This window comes from Rhinatrema bivittatum, unplaced genomic scaffold, assembly GCF_901001135.1.
Source record: "Rhinatrema bivittatum unplaced genomic scaffold, aRhiBiv1.1, whole genome shotgun sequence".
Classification (NCBI taxonomy): Eukaryota; Metazoa; Chordata; class Amphibia; order Gymnophiona; family Rhinatrematidae; genus Rhinatrema; species Rhinatrema bivittatum.
This window is the reverse complement of record NW_021820840.1, coordinates 34,776-52,847: the sequence shown is the minus strand read 5'-3', so window position 1 is coordinate 52,847 and position 18,072 is coordinate 34,776. Positions and strand designations below refer to the sequence as shown.

The following is an 18,072-nucleotide window of genomic DNA, read 5'->3' as shown; positions in this document are numbered from 1 at the left end:
CCTTTAAAACAAATTGTAGTGAGTGGTATACAGAACCACATAAACCATCATTAAATAAACATTACATAAAATTTATAAACAGTAATATTAAAACCAATAATAAGGACATAAAAAGATGTTTTAAAGCTTTTTTTAAAGCTACCTTTTCCGGATCTATGTGAGACACTATCTGAATAAGTTCCTCATTCACTGGTATACAATTTGCTTTTTTAAGTTATTTCTAATTCATTTATTGGAATTGTTTCTTTTAATCTTTTATAGTAACTTATTTTATGTCCATCTATTTAATTATGTATGGTTTCTTTTTTGTTTTTTTTGTAACCTGCCCCGAACATTGGAGGGTGTGGGCAATAAATACTTTTAAACAAATAAATTAATAGATCTAATACACTATATACTATATGATCAATTGTTTACAAAACATTTTAATATTGGGGATAAGCCATAAATAGCCAGGCAGAGCAGGCCATAATGCTGACCCTACTACAGAAAAGCCCCAAGTTCGATATTCCTCACGACTGAGCTGTTTAACAGCACAACGGCTGAGCAGGTACATAAACTGAGATTAAATTAGACAGGTAGGACAGGCCATCACCTCTGACAATCTTGAAGCCTAAACCCTAAAACCTTAAATCTTATTCTTTGTGCCATCGGTAACCGGCGTGGCGTCCTCTCTGTTTACCACGCGTTAAGCGTGCTGCTGTATTTTGTAATAATTATAAAGAACATATAAGACATGTTGGGAGCCCAATGAAAAGAGCATTCCCATGATTGATTATAGTCAAAATAAAAACCTGAACTATAATCCTAAAATCATTGCTTAATTAAAAAAAAAAAAATAACTTGGATGTTGCAGTACGTTAAGCTTATAAAAAAAAAAAAAAGCCAGTTTTCAAGACCGCTTTGATATGGGTCTTGCAGGGCAGAGCAGAGTCAAATCGGTAACCCAGATTTCTGACAGACTCAGCAGCAGAGGTACTTGGACCTTGGGTTATGGTTTTGAGAACTTTCAGCGTAATCATCGCACCTTCCCTTCCTCTTTCCCTGAGTAAATTAATACAGGATAATGTGGCACACTAAAATCACCTCTGCCTTCATGCTTTCCCCTTTCCATGCCCCCCCCCCCAATCCAACTCTGTTTATGATCCATTGGTTTATGGATCTCTGGTTCGCCGCCAGGGCTGGATTTACATTTTGGGCCCCCTTAGGTAGCATGGGTAGTGGGTGCCTCTTTTTTTTTTTTTTTTTTCCAACCCCCTACCCTTCCCGAGATGCAAGTTGGGAGTGGAGGGGGGGGGGGGTCCATTCCTATGTCATGAGAAGTAGTGAAGAGGGGAGGGGAGCAAGGGACCCCCGATTGCCCCTGTCCACATCCTCCCATCTCTCTGGTCTTCCCCTCACCTCCCAGTCGCTTGTTACCCAAGGTAGCGGCGTCCTGTTCAGGCAGCAGCAGCAACAATTCAAAAAAGCAAGGTGTGGCCTCCAGCTGCTCATCCCAGGCACAAGGCCCTGTGGTGCCCTGCCCCCTCTTCCCACCTGGGCTTCCTGTTACTATGGAAACCAGTGCAAGGGGCGGGGCTGGCACAGGGCCTTGAGCGTGCAGTGGGCGGCTGGAGGCCCCCGTGCTGAACTTTTTTATTTTTTCAAAGTTGCTGCTGCTGCTGCCACCACTTTGCGGTGCGAGCCACTTGTTACCTACCTAAAGGGTTTTCTGTACTGTACATTACTAGAAGGCATTGCATGGCCATTAGAATAAAGATTTATATCAACTATAGGAAAAAAAAATACCTCCAAAATGCCCACATTAATGCAACCGCTCAGACTGAGCCTTTGTTCATGTTCTGTATCATCCGGTTTTAGAGGTGACATTGTCTGTGTCCCTGTGCCAGATCCTTAAACTATCTCATCCCGGGAAGGGAGGGAGGACCAGCAGAATTTGTACATATACAATTATATATATATTTCTATTCTTAGGCTATAGCACAGCCTAGAAAATTTTTTTTATATATAGATAGACAAGCCGTTAAGCCCGTTAAAACGGGCTACATTACATTTTGTTTTCAGTCCATTTTCTAACACCGCACCCTTCTACACTTTTTCTCCCTCTCTCCCCCTTCCCCTCGTTCACTCCTCCCCTTTCCTCCACTCAGTCTTACTCACCCTCTGTCTCCCACTGCCTTCTTCCCCTCACTCTCACCTCCCTCCCCTTCCCTCAGTCACTCCCACCTCTCTCCCCTTCCCTCAGTCACTCCCCACCCTCTCTCAATCCCATCCCCTCTCCCTCAGCCCTCCTCCACTCCCTTTTTCTCTGCTCCACAACTTCTTACCCTTCCACTTACTCACATCCCTGTCTCTCACCTCTCCCTCATTCTCCCTCTCCCCTCACTCTTCCCCACCCCTACCTCCCTCCCACACACTCACCCACTCCTCCCTCACTCTCACTCAGTCCCTCCCTCCCTCTCACTCAGTCCCTCCCTCTCTCCGTCCCTCCCTCCCTCTCACTCAGTCCGTCCCTCCCTCTCTCTCTCTCCTCCCTCCCTCGCTACTGGCCGCCGCCGCTGCCACCCGCCGCCGCCACCGCCATGTTTTTTTTTTCCTGACGCTGCCTAAGACCGACGTGCTCGCCCGCACATGCGCAGTAGAGCTGCTCTCTACTGCGCATTTGCGGCACGTCGGTCAACCTTCATTTATTAGGTTGATATCTATTTTCTAGGTGGCTTAAATCATAATATTTATAATCAACATAAAACAGAGACAGACCTGCTGAGAGTGACAATAGTACCATACACCTCTATGCCCCATCTCCAGACGTAACATTACCCAACCCACAAAAAATCATCAACCCTGGTACACGACTGAACTAAGATCCCTAAAAAATACCCTCAGGCAGCGAGAGAGAAACTGGCGTAAAGCCCCCTCACCTCAACTCGCCTCAAGTTTCAAAACTACCCTTCACCAATATAGAATAACCACCCTCAAAACAAAAAGAGACTACTTTTCAGCTAAGATCCACCAATACATGTACAACCCGAAAGCCCTTTTCAATTATGTTGCCAACCTCACCAAATCCTCTCAGCCCACTATCCCTGAGAATGATGCCTCCACTAAGAGCGAAGAAATCGCCCAGTATTTCCTCACAAAAATCACCAACATCCTCCGCAGATTTCAACACCCTTCCCCCTCCCTCCAACCTTCCCCTTCCCCCCTCCCTCCAACCTTCCCCCACTTCACCCCACCCTCCAAACCCTTGACCTGACTTCCGCTAAAGAAGTGGAATCTATTCTCAGAAAACTCAAACCAGCTTCCCACCCTTCAGACACCATTCCCGCAAAATCCCTCCTCTCCATCCCGAATACTATATCCAAACCCATCGCAGACATCATAAACTCCTCCCTCTCTTCAGGCTCTGTCCCAGATGCTCTCAAACAAGCTATTGTCAAGCCCCTCCTAAAAAAAACCAACACTAGACCCTAAAGACCCCGCTAACTTCCGCCCTATCTCTAACCTGCCCTTCCTATCCAAAATTATGGAAAAGATTGTAAACATCCAACTTACAGAATATCTAGAAAGCAACAACATTCTGCATCCAGCCCAATACGGCTTCCGTAAATACCTCAATACAGAAACCCTCCTGCTCTCCCTCACGGACCACTTACTCATAGGCATGGACCGAGGCAACTGTTACCTCCTGCTCTCCTCGCCCTACTCCTCGCCCTCGCGACATCTCGCCCTCCTCCTCGCCCTACTCGACATCTCAGCTGCCTTTGATACCATCAACCACAACCTCCTCATCAACCGGCTATCCGAAATAGGCATCTCAGGCCTAGCCCTACTATGGTTTAAATCCTACTTATCTAATAGAAAGTTCTCCGTCAAGATAGGAAACACCAACTCCACACTCTACCCCTTGTCTCAAGGTGTCCCACAAGGCTCCTCCCGCTAATCCACCCTTTTCAACATTTATCTCACACCTCTATGTCAGCTCCTCACAGACCTCGGCCTCAAATTCTACCTCTATGCAGATGACGTTCAAATCGTCATTCCCATTCACAACTCTCTCTCAGATGCCCTTGCCTTCTGGAACACATGTCTTGCCAACATAAATGACTTCCTCACCAACATCCACCTCGCTCTAAACTCCTCCAAAACAGAGCTGCTCCTTATCTCTCCTCACCTCCCTCCCAAACCACCGATCTCCAACGATCCAGCTTTCAACGTCATAACACCCCAACCCACAGTAAGAGACCTTGGGGTTATCATAGATCATCAACTCCATCCTCAAAGAAGGTTTCTTCAAGCTTCACATCCTGAAGAAACTCAGACCCCTCCTCCACTATCATGACTTCCGCACCGTCGTCCAAGCCACCCTTTCCTCAAAGCTGGACTACTGTAATGCCCTCTTCCTCGGCCTACCCTCCTCCACCACCAAGCCCTTACAAATGCTCCAGAATGCCATCGCCAGGGTCATCACCAACTCAAGGAAAGCTGATCACATTACCCCTATACTCAAAGAACTCCACTGGCTCCCCATCGCATCCCGAATTCTCTTCAAAATTCTAACCATAGTGCACAAGTCCATCCACTCGCACAATTCCAATTGGTTGGATGAACCCTTTCGTCCTATACGCACTGAACGACCCACTCGCACTGTCAACAAAGGCACCCTCTCCATTCCCCCTTTGAAAAAAGCCCACCTCTCCTCTACTAGGGACCGTGCACTATCCATTGCAGGCCCTAAACAATGGAACGCCCTCCCTACCACTCTCAGGCTAGAGCCATGTTACGCCAAGTTCAGAAAAAAACTTAAAACATGGTTCTTCCGACAAGCCTACCCTGATTAAGTACACTGACTTCCGCAAGTATCTTGCCTACGCCTTGTATATTCCTGTAAATAGTCCGTTGCAGTTTTATTTATTGCTTTAATTCCTCCACCTCCTGCTCTTTGTATACTCCTCCTTGTTCGCCCTCCCTGTTCATTGTAATTTCTGCCTTTTAAGTTATATTGTAAACCGGTATGATGTATGCATACTAATACCGGTATATAAAAGTTTTTAAATAAATAAATAAAATTTACAGTATTCAAAATGAGGGGGCTCAGGAAACCTGCTGAATAATAGAGTACCATGGAGAATAAAAAAGTACACCAGGATAGGGAGATGATAAACCTACTGGGTAACAACGCAAAATAAAATAAACTCAAGACTGCTAAACCCATACATAGCCATGACTTAATTAAACTGTAGTCGTCAGATGATGATGAAAAAAAAAAATGCTGGCAGGCTCATATAGTCACTAAGCTAGTTTGGATTAAAGTCTAAAAGATTTGTCATCTGCTTCTTGAAGGTGGTAAAACCTGGCTTGTTCTGCAGCTGCTCTGGTAAGGAGTTCCAGAGCTGAGGACCGCCTACCACAAATGTTTTCTCGTGAAACTGCCTGCCTGATTGATCACAACTGTATAGTACCAGGTCCAACGAGGATCAAAAATTGTATAATTTTGAGATCTGCATTATAACTTTAGACCAGCATGGTTTCAGATCAGTGTCTTGTGCTATGTCACATGACACAGCGTGCTAGCCTATATTCCTATGACCATGCCCTGTTTGGCGCCCTGGGTTGGACCTCCTTCCCGTCATAGGAGCAGTTTCTTGCTGTGCCTTGTTTACACATTGGATTTGCAATAAAGGTTTTATCTCACTTTACATTGCCAGAGACTCTGTGTCTGTGGTGTGAGATTTCCTTCTCTTCCAACTTTTTATCATTGATTTGTGACATTTTCTAATTGAGATTCTAAGATGAGCTTGGCCGCCTTTGCAGAGATAACGGAACCATCTGCTGCTTCTGGAAGAGAATCCAAAGAATTGTGAATTTCCGAAAAGTGATTGGCATCCTGCTCTGAACCAAACAGGATGCCCCAGGCCACTGCAGGTTACCTCTGCAAGACCGAGGCAGAGAGGTTAATTTTACATCTGAAAAGTGTTTTGCTTATAGATTACTCAGTCCGCTGTGTGCTGCACAGTATGAAGTGTACCTTTTATGAAGTAGTTATTTTTTTGTACTAAGTAGCTTCCATGTGTTCATTTGGCTCCTTTGGGAGAAGCCATGTTACTCGGTACACAGATTCCTGATTGGTCCTGATAAATTATGGTGCTCCCCTGTGCTCTTTCATGCTGCACAGAATGGGTATATCTGTACACGTACCGGTTTTTTGGTTTTTTTTTTTTTTTTTTTTATTATGGCTGATCAAAAGAAATAAAATAGCCATGTTACTAAAACTGTGAAGAAATGATTGAGGGGATATGTGGAATCGCAAGTGTTCACACTGGGAGCTTTGATACCTCCATAAGCATTTTAACATAGCAGATGTCAGCAGATAAAGAGCAGCTCTGCTCTGATCTAATTTGGGGTCTGTGTATTGTCTTTCTGGTCCATCAAGGGGACTATCCAGTGCAATTTACAGTAAATAGAAAATACATTATCAATACAAAATGAAATACAATGTTGAATACATTAAAAAAGCATAATATAGAAAACTATTAAAAAAAAAACCAAAACCAAAACTGCCAGAAGGACCTGGTCATTAATCCCCTACCCTCCTCACCAAGGGGTCTGAGCAGTCAGTACACGGCCATGAAATACATTACAGCTTCCTAAGATCCACAGACTAATGCCTGGTGGTTCCTGTTGTACACTGCTATGACCCTGCTGTCGTTCATAGCACAAGTTCTTTGTTTGCTTGGTCTATGGAAGCAGCAGCGCTTGGGCTATGGTTGATGAGCCTTCATTCACAGACTCTTGGGGGATTTCTCCCCCTCGCTCGGCCCAGCCAGGCACGGACAGCCCTCTGTCAGGGAACACGAACAGCGGTTTCTGTCGGAGCTCCGCTAACAGAGAGCCCGAGATGTCATCTTTGCACCGTGATGAGACTCCCTCCTCCTCCTCCAGGGGAGGCTGTAAACGTGGTCTCTGCGGCAGCATCTGCCAACTCAGGATGTAGGAAGGACCTGATCCCAGGAATCGGACTCCGGTGCTCCACACGGAAGTCCAGACTGGCCCACCTGCAAGGTGTTGGCGGCTTATCGAAGGCCATGTGTTGTCGTCCTCTCCTCAGTCCTTTTGTCATTCTGGGTAGATGTGCATATAAATTTTCACCCTTTAAACCCAAACAGTCCGGCCCCCCTCCCCCACCCTTTATTTTACCCAGCCTGTCCACCCTTTTCTTACCACTGCTGCCTTTACCTGTCCAAAGCAGGTTTAAATCGTCAGTTTTTTGGTTTCCATCACCTTTTTTTTTTTTTCTGGTAGATTATTCCAAACAGTTTTCAATGAAGAATGATTTTCTCATTTACTGTGAACCTGTCTGTCTTCATGTCATGACTCCTTTACCTAAAAAGTGCTTCTCATCTTGTCTTGAATGTACTGTACGTTATCATGAGATTATTTACATCAGATAAACCGGCGCCTTTATTGCCTGAGAAAACTGCTGGTAGAGGATGGTTAGAACCTCAGACCCCGTCAGTGAGAAACATGCAGAGAGAAGATGTGTGGGAGCTATGGGATTAGAAATTTCTTTCCATATAATGGTATTAGTATTTTTATATTGAGCTCTCTGTCTCTATATCTATATATATCTCATCTAATATAAATAAATGTGCATATATAGTCCACTTGGCACTTCAGAGCAGATGACATTCATTCATTACTGTAGGTATTTCCCTATCCTAAATCTAAAAGGTGAATTTTAAAAGCCCGATGCATACCAAAATTAGGGGATGTGCAAATATGTTGGGCCGGTGTGTGCGGAGTGGATTTTAAAAGCCACTTGGATACGTGCGTACATGCCGTTGGGCGCACAAATGAAGTTTCCAACAAAAAAGGGGCGGAGCGTGGGTATTACACACTAATTGTAAATTAAAATCCTGGAATTACTTACGCGTGCTGAAGTCCCCTGCCACGTACCTTTACTTCTGCTATGGATGATGTGTAAGGAATAAAAGAAAAAAATCTAGACAGATCAGTGGGGTTTTAAGGGTTGGGCCTAGCAAGGGAGAAGGAAGGCTGTTAATCTAGGGGGATTTGGAAGTCTGGGCAAACTGGGAATGAACTGGTAAAACGGGAATGGCTTCAGTCCACATGCCTTTTAAAATCCCGCCACTTGCACAATAGAAATGGCATTTGTTCGCACACGTGCGTACAGTAAGGCTATTTTAAACATGCGTGCATGCGTGCATATGTTATATAACCTCCCACTCCCCCCTCAGCATCCCCCCCACACCCTTCCATACCTTTCCCTCACCCGTTTCCGCACCCCAGACACCTTTCCTCCTCCATAAACTGTAAGACTGTGTAAACTGTAAGATTGTGAATTCATATCAAAATGTACAACCTATTTTCAAATACTAAGCAAGTTACCCCTTAACTTGTCATAAATGCTGTAAATAAGTTACTTATATAACCTCTACGCCATACATGTTATAATTTTTCTTTGTTCGATCCCACATTAGTCACCGTGTGAGTAATGATACGTTCCTTTACCTTTTTCTCAGCTGCTATCCTCTCCTCCTTTCCTTTCCCCCTCTCTCTCCCCCCCCCCTTTTTTTCGCTCCTGCTCCAGCCCCCACACCCTGTTTTTTGTAATTTCTCATCCTTTCTCAAGTTTTATTGTAAACCGGCGCGATGTGCTCGCACGAACACCGGTATATTAAAAGCTGTTAAATAAATAAAATAAATAAATAAATAAAATAGCCGTGTCCCTGGGTGCAGGCTGACAAACTTGCGCACGTGTGCACTGCTTTCAAATTTACTGTCTTAAGTTTGTACCTGAGGCAACAGAGGGTAAAATGCCCAAGGTCACAAGGAGCCAGCAGTAGGATTTGAACCCTGGTTTCCCTGGTTCACAGCCCGCTGCTCTAACCACTAAGCTACGTCTCCACTGATTAACATGTTTTCAACCATGAATGTGACAGCTGCCCTCTCTGAGGATTGAACTCAGGGCCTTCAGATTGAGACTGGTGGTACCTGCTGTGCAAAGAATTTAGATTACTGTGCTGGACTTTTTTTTTGGCAAATAAGCAATTTATGAGTCGTTTTTTGCTTGCAGCACATTTCTGACAGTTTTATAGCTATATTAAATTTGATCTGCAACTGTTCTGCTTTATGCAAGCTTTTTTTTTTCTCTCAACTATTTTCATTGTCCTACTACTGTAGAGCGATGTGGAAGTTTATGCAGATCTCTTGCTAAACATCCAACTATATGTAGAGTTTTCTAACCTTTTGCTGCAGCTTCTGTCCTAGAGCTCCTGCATGGCCTCCCATTGTAGCTGACAGGGAGGCAGAGTGCAGGCTACTGACTGGAAGAAAAATGTGCATGGCCCGGCGGGCAGGAGAAGGCATGCATTCTGCTTAGGAAGCCGTCAGGACTGCCTGCCTCTTCTGGATCCTTTCCACGCCAGGCCACAGTAATTGGCCAGCAGTGCTGTAGGAAAGGAAGGACTGGGAGCACATGGTCGGGCACCGTGTCCCCACACTATCGGTCTGATGTTTCTCTTGGTGGAAGATGGAGGAACAGAACAGACGGGGAGGGATGAGTCGGTGGTATGGATGAAGGGAAGGTGAGGCAAAAAGGAGGTTATACATTAGAGAGACTGTCAGCATGGCTGCCTCTCGGTGCCCAAGGGCATATAACACCGCCGTTGCCCTTGGCCTTCCTGCCCTGGTTTAATTTGAAATAGGGGTCCAATTTACAACTGTTGGGTCCCCTGTGGTGTGGAACAGAATCCCAAAGGGGCAGGTGCAGGGAGGAGGTAGGGCAAGTAGCCCACCAGGTCCAGTTGGTTGCAGCAGGTGGGGGGAGAGCAAAGGTCCAGGTCAGGGGGGTGGACAAACAAATGGCAGCGGCAGGAGAGAAGCAGGGATCCCACAGAGGATTTTATCCCAAACCCACAATCCCAGTTTGCTAGGCAAGAATCGTTCAGTAGTTGGGGGGGGGGGGAGGGATAGGGATAGGACCTTTGTCTCCGCTTACCAGCCAGAAAGGAAGACAGTAAGAGTGGGGGGCGCTCAGGTGCCAGGAGGTAGGGGGCACTTGAGCTGAGGGTGGGAATTGGTATTAGTTCAATATAAAATGAGAATAAATAACGCAGGCCAGGAATCTGGCAGGCCTGGGGAGATAATGAACGGTAGGGGTGCAGCCACCCCATTCCCCCAAACATTTCTGCATGGCGCGGCTCGATAAGGGGCAAAGAGACGGCTATAAACAACAGATATAAAATGATGACAAAGATAATGCCAAGAATCGAAGTCTCCTCTGCGGCGAGTGCTGCGGTAGCTTAGCTGTTGGGTTTTTGGCTAAGTAACAGTTTAGTTAATTGAAAGTTAATGTTCTGCTGTTTTGGTTGTGTTTCAAGATTATTAAGTCCAACACAACCGAACACATTAATTGTAATCTTTTGGGATTTGATAACCGATGTCCCTGTGTTTGTTGGTGGTGTGGGTGTTTGTGGGGGGGGGGGGGCTGTTGGTGACTGAGTGAGAGAGAGGATGTGTAGTTGCATGTTATAAGTGCGTCTGTCTGTACATGTTCCGTCAGCGAGGCTGCGTGCTCATATCAAAGGCTTTGCGTGGGAGACTCTGTGTGTATCTGAGGACGTGCTTGCAGGAGACCACGTCTGCCAGGAAATCTGCGTCAGAGAGAGGTGACAGAAAGTAAAGGCCAAAATAATTAGACGACGCTTAAAAAGACAGCAAAATGGGGGAAAAAAGTCATAGAAATAGAGTGGAAGAAACACAAGAGGAAAGCCACGGCAGTAGCGTGGGTGTAACAAGCCTGCATGAGACATGGTTTGTCTTATTATTTAAGACTATTGTACAGTACTGCAGGAGGTTTTGTAGCCACTCCTCCTGGTGCAGTGCATGCATTTATTGTGCATCACTGCTACAGACCTTGTAGTTCAGAGGTTAATTACAGCCCTTTCAGACCTTAAAAACCAGCGGTTTGGTCTCTGTGCTGCTAATAACATGGCTATCCCTGCCTTAAGAGTTGAAACTTAGCCTGCACCTTGTATACCCTGCAGAAGAGATGAGAGAGGGGGGACATGAGAGAGACATTCAGACACTGGTTTAGAAAAGGTTCGGACACATTCCTGGAGGAGAAGCCCATAAACTGTTACTAACCAGGCAGACTTGGGGAAAGCCACTGCTTATCCCTGGGCAGCAGCAGCATGGGATCCTGCCAGGCACTTGTGACTTGACTCGGCCACAACTGGAGACAGGAGACTGGGTTTGATGGACCCTCGGTCTGACACGCTGTGGCAATTCTTAGATTCTTGTGCAAACAATGCCCAGGGTGCAAGCGGTTCTGGAAGAAGGAGGCTCATAATAAGAGTCTAGAAAGGGGGTGCACTTGGGGAGAACATTAGAGAATTCACAGGGCGGCTTTCAAAACTGTGGGTAGCTGCAAAGTCTGAGGGGCTTTTCCTCGTGGACTTTGTACCAGCTTTCAAAGGGAACGTATACGTGCACCCGCAGAGATTTGCACCTCCCCCTTTTTTTTTTTTTTCCCCCTGTGGATTCTTTATTTTTTCCCCCTGAAAAACCATATATGTAGCTTTGAAAATCCCAAACTACGTGCGGTGTTGCCTCCCCTGATCTCACTTTTCCCACAGGTAAAAGCATGCATGGCTGCGGTCCCCTCCCCCCCACTGGGTCCCTTTTATCTGCATACAGGGTGGGCAATTGCTCTTATTCCCAAAGTGGGGACGTCATGGGGCAAAAAGGATATTGGAATTGAAGAAAGAAGAATGTGATACGTGGTGGTGGTGCGGTAGTGAAGGTAAAACCAGAAATGAAGTGGGATTGGTAGCATTTCAACAGAGTGGGTAGATGGACCGTGCAGTCTTATCTGCTGTTATAACCTTTTCGGGGTCAATCTTTTAATAAGCTGCTGAGTGGCAAAGATAAAGAGCTAGTTTGAATCGGTTCTCTTTAGTTGCGTTTTCAGCTGAACCTAACTGGCTAGGTTTTTGGCTGACATTTTATCTAGATCAGGCTACATAAACCTTGCCCAGCCAGATTTAGGCCTCCTGTTTTGTGTGACCAGGACTGTCCAGCTAAATCGTTAAACCCGCCCAGAGCTGCCCCCCTCTTTTGACTGGCTGAATGTACGCAGTCTGTGGATTCAGCTGCACAGATTTAGCGGTTAGCAAGGGAAACGTTTCAGAAGCAGAGGTGTTTAGCAGGCTAACTTCTGACGTTGGCTGGATTAGCTCTAGAAAACTGGTTCATGTCTGTTTTTTACCTGCTAAGAGATGGGTAGAGAGATGGCGACCTGGCCAAGGACACGCACAGAATTAGCGGTGATGCTGAATTCAAACAGGTGTCCCGGGAATTTCTCCTGGCTCGCAGCTCTAAGCTGTAACCAATAGAATGTGCCTCACGTTCTCTAATGCATACAAGTGTTAATTCAGTTAAAGCAAAATAATCTTTTACCAAACCAGCAAAACCTTAAGCCTTTGCCTCTACCACGGAGAGGAACTTTGTGTAATAATGCTGCGGCTCTGCTTCTGTTTCAGGACTTGCCGGGTTTGCCAGGCTCTGTGCTGGGGACCAGTATGAGGTAAGTGTTCATTAGACATAGGACAGTAGTGGAGCCAGACAATGGGACCTGGCGTGAGACATGCGAAAGGTGGCAGAGACCAGTTCCTCCAAAAAATGTTTGCCACGATCTTATCTTGCTAAAGATGTTCCGTCGTCGTCTTGCCTGTCCAACAGGCTGATACAGTACAGTGCGCTCCACCGGAGCGCACTGTACTGTATCAGCACTGTTAACCCGCATTTGGACGCGCGTTTTCGACGCGCTAGCTTTACCCCTTATTCAGTAAGGGTAATAGCACGTTGAAAATGCGCGTCTAACCTCCCCCCCCCGAGACTAATAGTGCCCGCAACATGCAAATGCATGTTGATGGCCCTATTAGTCATTCCCGCGTGATACAGTAAGTAAAATGTGCAGCCAAGCCTCACATTTTACTTTAAGAAATTAGCGCCTACCCAAAAGTAGGCATTAATTTCTGCCGGTGCAGGGGAAGTGCACAGAAAAGCACTCCGATATTAAGTCGGAGGCCCCAAAAGTTTAAAAAAAAAAAAAGTTAAAAATAAAAAATAAAAATTTAAACTGGGCAACAATGAAAGTGTTACTGACCTAAAAAGGTCCTACTCTGTAGTATCTTGATGTGCTGAACATGAATATGACCATGAAAAGTTTTTATTGGCTCTTGTTTTGAAGATATTTAATATAGTTCACTTTCTATGTTTAGTCATGTACATTTATCCAATAGGACTGTAAATAAGCCTAGAATGATGTAATATTGCATAATACCATCATGCACACATCATCCAGAGTTTATTACATCATTTTCTGATGCAATGCAGTTCTACTGCCATGCTGCTGCTGAGTAAGCTGACGTCAGCAGTGTACTATATGAAGCCCAGTCAGAAAGGGTGAGCATTTGAAATATTCATGCTGGCTGATACTGCTGGACACTCCGCAGGGATGCTCCCGAACAGGTGTACAAGAGACAAGCAAAGAAATCTAAGACGTAGTCTATGACTTCATTTTTCAAACGGTATTAACCGTAGGTCTACTATTGGCATACAATTCAAGATGTAATTATATTATTGCATATTACAAAAATACTAGAGCCAATTTTGCATTTTCACAGTCACATTCGTATTTAGCACATGGAAATGTATAAGAATTGACTAATTTAATTTCAGTAACATGACTTTTGTGAAAATTTGTTGCCCAGTGAGCTATTGGCATACAGTTCACGATGTAATTATATTATTGCATATTACAAAAATACTAGAGCCAATTTTGCATTTTCACAGTCACATTCGTATTTAGCACATGGAAATGTATAAGAATTGACTAATTTAATTTCAGTAACATGACTTTTGTGAAAATTTGTTGCCCAGTGAAACCGGACGCTCAATTTTGCCGGCGTCCGGTTTCCAAACCCGTGGCTGTCAGCGGGTTTGAGAACAGACGCCGGCAAAATTGAGCGTCGGCTGTCAAACTCACTGACAGCCGCCGCTTCCATCAAAAAGGCGCTAGGGACGCGCTAGTGTCCCTAGCGCCTCTTTTTTTTTTACCGCGGGCCCTAATTTAAATAAAGTTACTGAATCGCCCGCTCTCCAGCGTGGTTTACTGTATCGGCCTGCAAGTGAGGTTCTACTTTAATGCTGGGGCGGAATGGGCGCACCAGGGAAAAAGGATGAGTGTTTATAGAGTGAGCAAATGGGAATTGTGGCCACGCCTTCCCCAGCTGAACATCCGGCAGCATCCGGTTGGCAAACCTTGTCACACTGCTTTGCCATGTGCAGCTTGTGTGGGGGGTAGTCATTGAGTAGCTGTCCATGTTGGAGCGGACTTGCTCATCGGGTTCGCAGCGATTTTAATCAAAGCGAAAAATTGCACGGGCTTTTGCCTTGACCATCTCCTCCCCCCACCCCCTTATAGAATGGGCCTACATCCTTCCATTGGAAACTCCACACACGGTGTTGATTATACAAAATTGCAGGTTTGCCCTCTGCCTGCCTGGACTGCCTCTTCACGCTGTGGTCTTGACCAATGCGCACACCTTTGCCCGCAGACGGGTTGGGCAATAATGAAAGCCCTGCTCTTTCTTCAGGTAAAACGCTATCTGAACCAGGGAAAGGCCTTCCATTCTTGCAGGGGAGGTTCCTTCTAGCCTCCAGGTTCCGGACTGAGGCTTGCGATGTGAACGATGCATTCTCTTCTCCTTTTTACCACCCCTTCCCTCTCCCCAAAGATCTTCATGAAGTACGGCCGTCAGCGCTGGAAACTGAAAGGTCGCATAGAGGTGAACAGCAAGCAGGTGTGGGACAGCGAGGAGATGGTGTTCCTGCCCCTCATCACGGAGTTCCTCTCCATAAAGGTACAGGGCAACCTGTCTGGGGGAGCAAGGGCAGAGAGGGAGGAGAGAGAGCAAAAGGTACAGGACCAAAGGCAGGAAAGGTCCTTATGAGCTGATAAGACTGGTGTGGTGTCCCATCAGGAATGGCAACCTCCTAATGCACACTTGGCTTGGGGAAGGTTTGTGGGTCTGTGAGTTCCCCTGTCCTCTTTATAACCTTTTCCATATGACAATAGTTGTTTAATCCCATCCTCAAGAACTCCAAACAAGTCCTTTTTCCAGGATATCCACAGTGAATCGTCAACAGGCATTTGCAGGCCTATGCAATAAGACACCTGCAAAACCAATTTTAGTGTGGGCTTGCAAAAAAAAGAAAAAAATTGAGCAGGTTTGTAAAAATGCCTTTTAATGAATAATGCAAAACGATATAGCTAGTAATGACTTTATTTCTTAAAAAAAAAAAAGTGTGTTCATGAAGCCCAAGGGCGCACACTAAGTAGCACAAGCAAGCTGAACGGAGCATGCTTAGTTCTCTCTTCCTCTTCCCCTGGACTCCCGCTGGCTTCCAGTAGGTTTGTAATTAAGCCTGGCACATGGGGCTTGCTTATTAGTGCAGAGGGAAGTTTTGAGTGCTAGAACATTTCAGGTGAAGGGGTCAAAGGAGAATGGGTGCAATTGACCACTTTCTTTATACAGAAATAAAATATGAAATACTCTCAATTCAAGTCATAAGTTATAGGAAAGCTAAAAACTAACATGACCTCGTGTTTATTGTTTGGAAATACATTTGCCTTGTGTAAAGAAAAGTGAATTTGTTTTTGAAGTTCTCGAGTTTGTCTTTTCTGTCACCACCTTCTCTCCCTCTCCTCCTCAATCTCTTCCTTTTCTGTCCTTAAACAACTCTCACAATTTCTAGATGAACATTCAGTACTTGACCAATATCAATTTGGTTTCTGTAAACATCATCATAATACAAAACCTTTCCTGTTATCCACCACTGAATGTGATGCATCATGGTTTTGATTCAAGGACCTCTCTCTTCTCCTGATTCTACTAGATATCAGTTCAGCTTTTGACACTTTGAACCACCCCATACTTCCAAACAGTCTTTCTGATATTGGTATCTCAGGTACTGTGAAAACATGGTTTACATCCTATCTCACCGTTGGAACTCAACGGGTGAAAATAGCTAATGACACTTCTTCCTGGTTTCCTATTACTACAGGCATCCCACAGGGCTCTGTTCTATCTGCTGTCTTATTTAATCTGTCTGGTTCCTCTCTGTCATCTTCTGTCCACTTTGGGTCTAAACTATTGTATATATGCTGCTGACATTCAGTTTTTATCCTATCACTCTCTCTAAATCCGAGTTCAGTTAGACTCCATGCTATCAATGCAAGATCATGTAAAAAATGTCATCGTTTCACAAACTGTTTACTTCACCATCTAAAATCTCTGCTAGATGCACAAACCTTTTGGACTGTACTCCAGTCATTAATATTAACCTCGATTTGATTGCAACGCTCTTTATGTAGGTCTTCCATACACTACTGTCAAACCACTTCAGTAAATACAAAATTTCACAGCGAGACTTCTCACAAATATACGCAAAACATGATCACATTACTCCAGTCCTTCAAACACTTTATTGGTTTCCAGTAGATTCCCGGATAAAGTATAAACTGGCGCTATTCGTTCACAATTTGCTACATCATGTTCACTCTCAGAGGGTCAATAGCACCTTAAAAGTGTATGTTCCAACCAGTTCCCTTCAGTTTGCCTCTCAGTCACTTCTTGAAATTCTGTCCTTATGTTTAGCTAGATGATCCTTTATCCACGAAAAAGCTTTCTTCCTTGCAGGTCCCTTGTTTTGGAACTCACTGCCATTACACACAAGGTCCCTAACTAATCAAAAAGATTTCAAAATCACTTTAAAAATGTATCTATTTTCTACTGCGTTTTCCTTGCTTCTCACAACCAGTTAAGCCACCAACTCAGTAAGTCCTACCCTTGTATTCAGACATACTGTCTTGAATGTAGGTGTCCATCTTGGGTGGTGGTAATCTTGATAGCAACTTAAATGATTAGGCAGGCTTTGATGCGTCACTGTTAAGATGCTACAAGTCACTCCCAGGAAACGCTGTGTCTTTCCTGAATTCTTCTTCTGCCTTTTACTTTGCTTTTCTATAATAAATAGTATTATTGAGAAATATAAAGACTGTGAGTGTTTTCTATAACAAACCAGCCTGCGCAGCGAAACCTCTGAGTGCCATAAGCCTCAGTTAGTAAATTGGGAACTTCTTGTGAGGTAAGAAAGGTAACAACTAGTAAAGTCCCTGCCCTGCTGGTAAGGCAGATAACTAAATAGTCCCCGAGACAGCTGCCCTCGGGACTATAAACATATGTGAATGACAGTTGGTTCAATGGCTTTCTGCCATTTGTGTATTTTATTTTTATTTGCATTTTATATTTAAAACAAGTATTTTTTTTTTTAAATGCTGTTACCCACCTCAAACTTTGAAGGGACGGGATATAAATAATTTTAAATAAATGTATTGCCTATCTTGCTGGTACCTTGAGAAAACATTATTTTCAAATTTGGGGAAGGGGTGAGGAATGGACTGAGGGGCAGGGGAACCTTCCTGCATGGGAAGACCTCTGCTTTTGTGAAAAGCCTTGGGGTGGGGCAGAGCTGGGCCTGGCCCTCCACCTAATGCTGCTGTTCCGGTTGAGATCTCTGAAGGCCTGCAGCGCTCGGTGGCCAGACTAACCACGGCATTAATCCCGATACGCCAATGTGTTTCAAGAGCCTGTGACGTGCAACTGTTTAGTTTGAGAAAACATATTTACAGGGTAAATATGAGTATATGAAATGTTAGCTGTGTGGTTATTTTTGGCAAAGAGAAGTGTGGTCAAATGTATTCATCCATGAAGGCCTGTGGTTAAAGTTGTAAAGGGGCATCTAGTGTCCATGGCTTTCATTTTTTCAGGCTCTCTGCTTCCAGTTAGCCTTCTCAAGAGCATGCTTGGTTTAGCATCCTCATGCTATTTAGTTTGCTGAGCAATATGCTTAAGTTAATACCACTTCCTAACAGGATTTTAATAGCCTCCAGTCCGCAAGCATTTGGTAAATAGTGTGAAG

General features: G+C 44.7%; 1 protein-coding gene across 1 annotated transcript in view; it reads left to right on the top strand.

The window, feature by feature from the left end:
- LOC115082207 (rho family-interacting cell polarization regulator 1-like) overlaps nucleotides 1-18,072 on the top strand; it is a gene marked incomplete at its 3' end in the record, with an annotated part of 140,839 nt that overhangs the window by 90,461 nt on the left and 32,306 nt on the right. Inside the window, exons 9-10 of the mRNA XM_029586458.1 lie at nucleotides 12,567-12,610; nucleotides 14,826-14,951. Of these exons, the coding sequence (XP_029442318.1) occupies nucleotides 12,567-12,610; nucleotides 14,826-14,951 (170 nt within the window). The remainder of the gene's footprint in view (nucleotides 1-12,566; nucleotides 12,611-14,825; nucleotides 14,952-18,072) is intronic.